The sequence below is a fragment of the Charadrius vociferus genome, unplaced genomic scaffold, assembly GCF_000708025.1.
Source record: "Charadrius vociferus isolate BGI_N301 unplaced genomic scaffold, ASM70802v2 scaffold97, whole genome shotgun sequence".
In the NCBI taxonomy this organism is placed as follows: domain Eukaryota; kingdom Metazoa; phylum Chordata; class Aves; order Charadriiformes; family Charadriidae; genus Charadrius; species Charadrius vociferus.
In genome coordinates this window covers 2,257,430-2,261,297 of record NW_009649316.1, presented here as the reverse complement: position 1 = coordinate 2,261,297, position 3,868 = coordinate 2,257,430, and the positions used below count along the sequence as shown (strand labels likewise).

General features: G+C 38.9%; 1 protein-coding gene across 1 annotated transcript in view; it reads left to right on the top strand.

Moving 5' to 3' along the window:
* The first annotated feature begins 2,284 nt into the window (after positions 1 to 2,284).
* The window catches only part of STK17A (serine/threonine kinase 17a), a 22,783-nt gene continuing 21,199 nt past the window's right edge, over positions 2,285 to 3,868 (top strand). Inside the window, exon 1 of the mRNA XM_009889435.1 lies at positions 2,285 to 2,298. Within this exon, the coding sequence (XP_009887737.1) occupies positions 2,285 to 2,298 (14 nt within the window). The remainder of the gene's footprint in view (positions 2,299 to 3,868) is intronic.

The window sequence follows — 3,868 nt, the reverse complement described above, 5'->3', positions numbered from 1 at the left end:
GCTCGGCTGGCAGGGGTGCTGGGAGGCGGCTGTCAGAGCAGCTGTGTCCCAGCTGCTGGCCGCGGCTGGTTGTCCCTCCTTCTAGCGCACAAGTCATCCTCAGCCTTGTCGAGCTGGCTGGGATGATAACTGCGCTCTTCCCTGGGAGCCGGTGTGGAGTAGAGAGAGTATTGCTCTAGGTTTCCATCTCCAATGGAAACCTGCCCGTTGGTTGTTTTTTTTTTCTTGACCTTTGTAAGCGGTGATGTGGGGGAAAAACAAGTCTAGATGAGACTAGTTTGAGGTGTGTATGCCTGAGAATAATCTAATGGTGGAACTCTTCAAAGAAATAAAAAGCTGGTTAAAAAACTTGGTTTTGAAAGTGACCCCACATGTAAGGTGTAATCAATGTGTAATTTCAACACCTGATGGATAGCAAGCAAGGTTTGATGCAGAAAGTATCAATAAAAGGTTTTTGCATCTCAGGAACTATATATATGGAGTTTCAGCACCACTAAACCAATATTTTTGTCAGAAATTGCCACTTGGGAAAAGAATTACAGCATTCTTACTCACAATCACATGTGCTTTATCTAAACAGTATTCACATTAAAAATTTAGATGAAATACCATAGGATATACAGCAAGATACACTCCTTAAGGTATGTTCTTTTGCAAGTTATGCTAACTGTGTACCTCAGTTTATACAGCAGTGAAAACAACCCCTTTGGAGCTAAAGAGGAGTTTCAAAGCAAATGTAGCTCCTGTAAGTACCTCTAGCAAATTTTTAGGTTGACTAGGTGTCAGCTTAATGCTCACTTAGTAACTCTGATGTACTAATAGAATAATACCTATTTAAACATAGTGGCCTAAAGCACTCACATGGGAGGCAGGTGGGAGAAACATCCCACAAAGAGAGAAGGCTGTTTTTAAGCATGATGTGACCACAACATCCAGGGCCTGGAAACTGAAGCTAAGTAAATACAGGCTACAAAACAGCCTGAATTCTAAGCTACAGTCAAGAAAGTGTAGGAGCAGTGTAGCACAGGATGTCCTGGTATCACTGCTGCTCAGGTTTTTTTTTTATTTGAAGATCAGATGACTTTTCAGAAAATATTTTGCAGTTCTGCTATGGAGTGAGAGCTTCTTCTAGGCCTGGGTGATATTCATTGGCCTAATCAGAAAATAGGCTAGATGAAGGTTCCTTCTGGCACACAAAAGTACAACGTGATTGGCTTTACACTGTTAACAAGAATTAAGTGCTACAGCAAATCTTAGTCTGCAGTTTAAACATGTAAATCTCAGCTTGGCTTTTTGTGTGGAGTAATTTTTGTCCATAACTACATTTAAAGATGACCTTTGCACGGAGGCTGTGACTTTTGCACCTGTAGTTATGTTAAAATCAGTTATTTGACTGTTCTAAGTATTTGTCCTGGTTTTGTGCAACAGTTGCACATACTTTGGTTCAGACTACCTTTTTCTTTACTCAACTTGACAAATGTTTTCACTGTCTTCTATTCGAGTATAGAAATGTATACATTTCAATTTATGTGCTTGGTTTTTTTATCCAACAATTTTGAATGCTCACTCTTTCTACAAAGTTTTGATTAAAAAAAGTGGATACTTCAGCTCAAGTACTCCCATTAAAAACAATTTTTTGCTAACTCATTGTGGCAAAGCATAGGTGCTAAGTGGGTCTCTCTGCCATTTGTCTCTGTCATTTTATTGGTAATGTATGCTTAGCAGAAATTGTTTCACTTTTATCTGTTTGTAAATTGTGTAAGTCTCTACTTCTGGGTAGAGTTTGTCTTTACAAAGGAGTTTGACAAATTAGCACCCAGGTATGACAGGTTTTTGTCTCAGATGAAAAGCAATCCTTGTGCTAGTCTATTGTAATTCTAATTTGGTAGCTGAATTTGCTAATGAAAAATGTTTATATACTCTGTATTTGTCCATCCCACTTCCCAGAATTGGGGAAACAATTTAAAAACCAAATGTTAGATAGAGGTTTTGATAATAACATTTGTGTAAATTGAGTTTAAAACTGAGAGCAGGGAGAGAAAGGACAGTAGTTTTAGCATCGTGTCTGAGAGTAAGGCTGCTGCCTGAACTCAGCAAGTTTGTGTGCTCTTTGGCCTCTGATCTAGTCAGTCAACACATGTGTGTTGAACTTGCCACGGCACTTGGGGCCTCTGTTCCCTTGTTGCCTATGTGTGGAGGACGTGGGAAGAGGAGGGAACATGGGGAAATTCTGAGGTGTTGTAGTTGTAGCAGGGGAGGGAGGTACTGGGGCTGCTGGCCTGTGATGGCATGTTACAGGTGAGAGTCCTGGGCAAGTATTGCTGAAAGTCATAGATGAGCCTGGGAGCAACCTGGTCACAATGTCACCGAGGGACGTGGGTGCAAAGCCATAGGAAATCGGGCTTCATTAGTTCTGCTCACAGGGAAAAAACGGGTTTGAGAATGCAAAGCTTATGTGCTTCAAAAGACTGCTGTCTCATTCAGTAGCTGAACAGGCATTTGCAAGTCTATCAAAATACAGCTCCTAGGAAAAACAGGTTAATTTAGGAAAAATACAAAAACTTGATTATAATGACTACTCTGGAAAGGAAATTATTTTAAGTTGCTTAAGATGACATGGAAATGGCAGATTTTTTTTTAATGAAATGTTTTAACAAATGAAATTTTGGGCTAGTCTTCACACCCTTATTAATTTTACTGTCCCAAAATCAGAATGTTATCATACAAGTCTCCATCTGCTTAATGTTTGAAATCAAACTTATGTCAGATAGATGTTCTAAGGGTGCCACTTCTCATCAATTCACTCAGACTTAAGCATTTTCAGACAGTGCTAGCTTGAGTTAAGTTAGTTTGAAGTAGTGTAACCTTTGCAGAGGACAAGATACCAATTGTTCAACTCTTCTTCCCCTTACCATCTGCGCTTAAGCCATAATTGTACTGTGAAATGGGGAACAATATATTTTGTATTACCTAGAGCTTCCTTAAAGAGTCTGGTATAATTGAATTTAGTTGCTTGGGTCTTTTTCCTCAACAAAAAACCTCCTGATTGCACACAATGTTTTTAGACTATCAGTTAATTCTTCAGCTTGTCGATGGAGTCTTGTACTCTTTTTTCTTTTTTTTTTTAAATGTAAAACAAGCTATGCACATACTGGAAGCTATCCTTTGTGTACAGAAAGTAATACGCCTAATTCTAGAGCTGGGTTGGAGGAAGGCATAAATGACTGTGCTTGCTTTCTTCTCACTGGAAGGTAAAAGTCACCTTAAATGGTTGCTCTAAAATAAGTAGTCTTCTGACAGCAAAATGTATGCAGCGCATACATGTAAACGTGTGTTCAGTGCAATTCAGTTGATTCTCCTCATTCCCAGTTTTTTGTTTAAGCAGACAAGGTCATTCTCCACCCAGAGCTAAAAATAACAAGTATTTTAATCATCTAAGGAAACTGAACAGAATAATAAGGACATTTTTTTTGTTTCTGAATAGTGACTTGACTGTAGTTTCATGCGCAGATAATCCATGTCTTGATTTATTTATTTATTTATTCCCCACAAACTCTGGCATGAACTTGTTTATTTCTCAGGTAGCTTTCAGTAGCATGCATCTTAGTGGTACATGATACTTGTAGAATTTTGTGCATCAGTAAGAATGTATATGCTATCACACTTCTGTCCTCAGCTGCTCTCTGCAGTAGCACAGTTAGGGTGAAACAGTTGTGGAACTAAGTGAAAGTGGAAAAGAGGTGAAAATGAAGAGTTGCAAGTAGTTGGTTCCACTGTTTGAGACTAAATTTATGTAAGTAAATTATTCATGAACATCAGAAATGGAATCCCCACGCCTTGCTGTTTGGAAATCAAAAGTTGTAGGGAA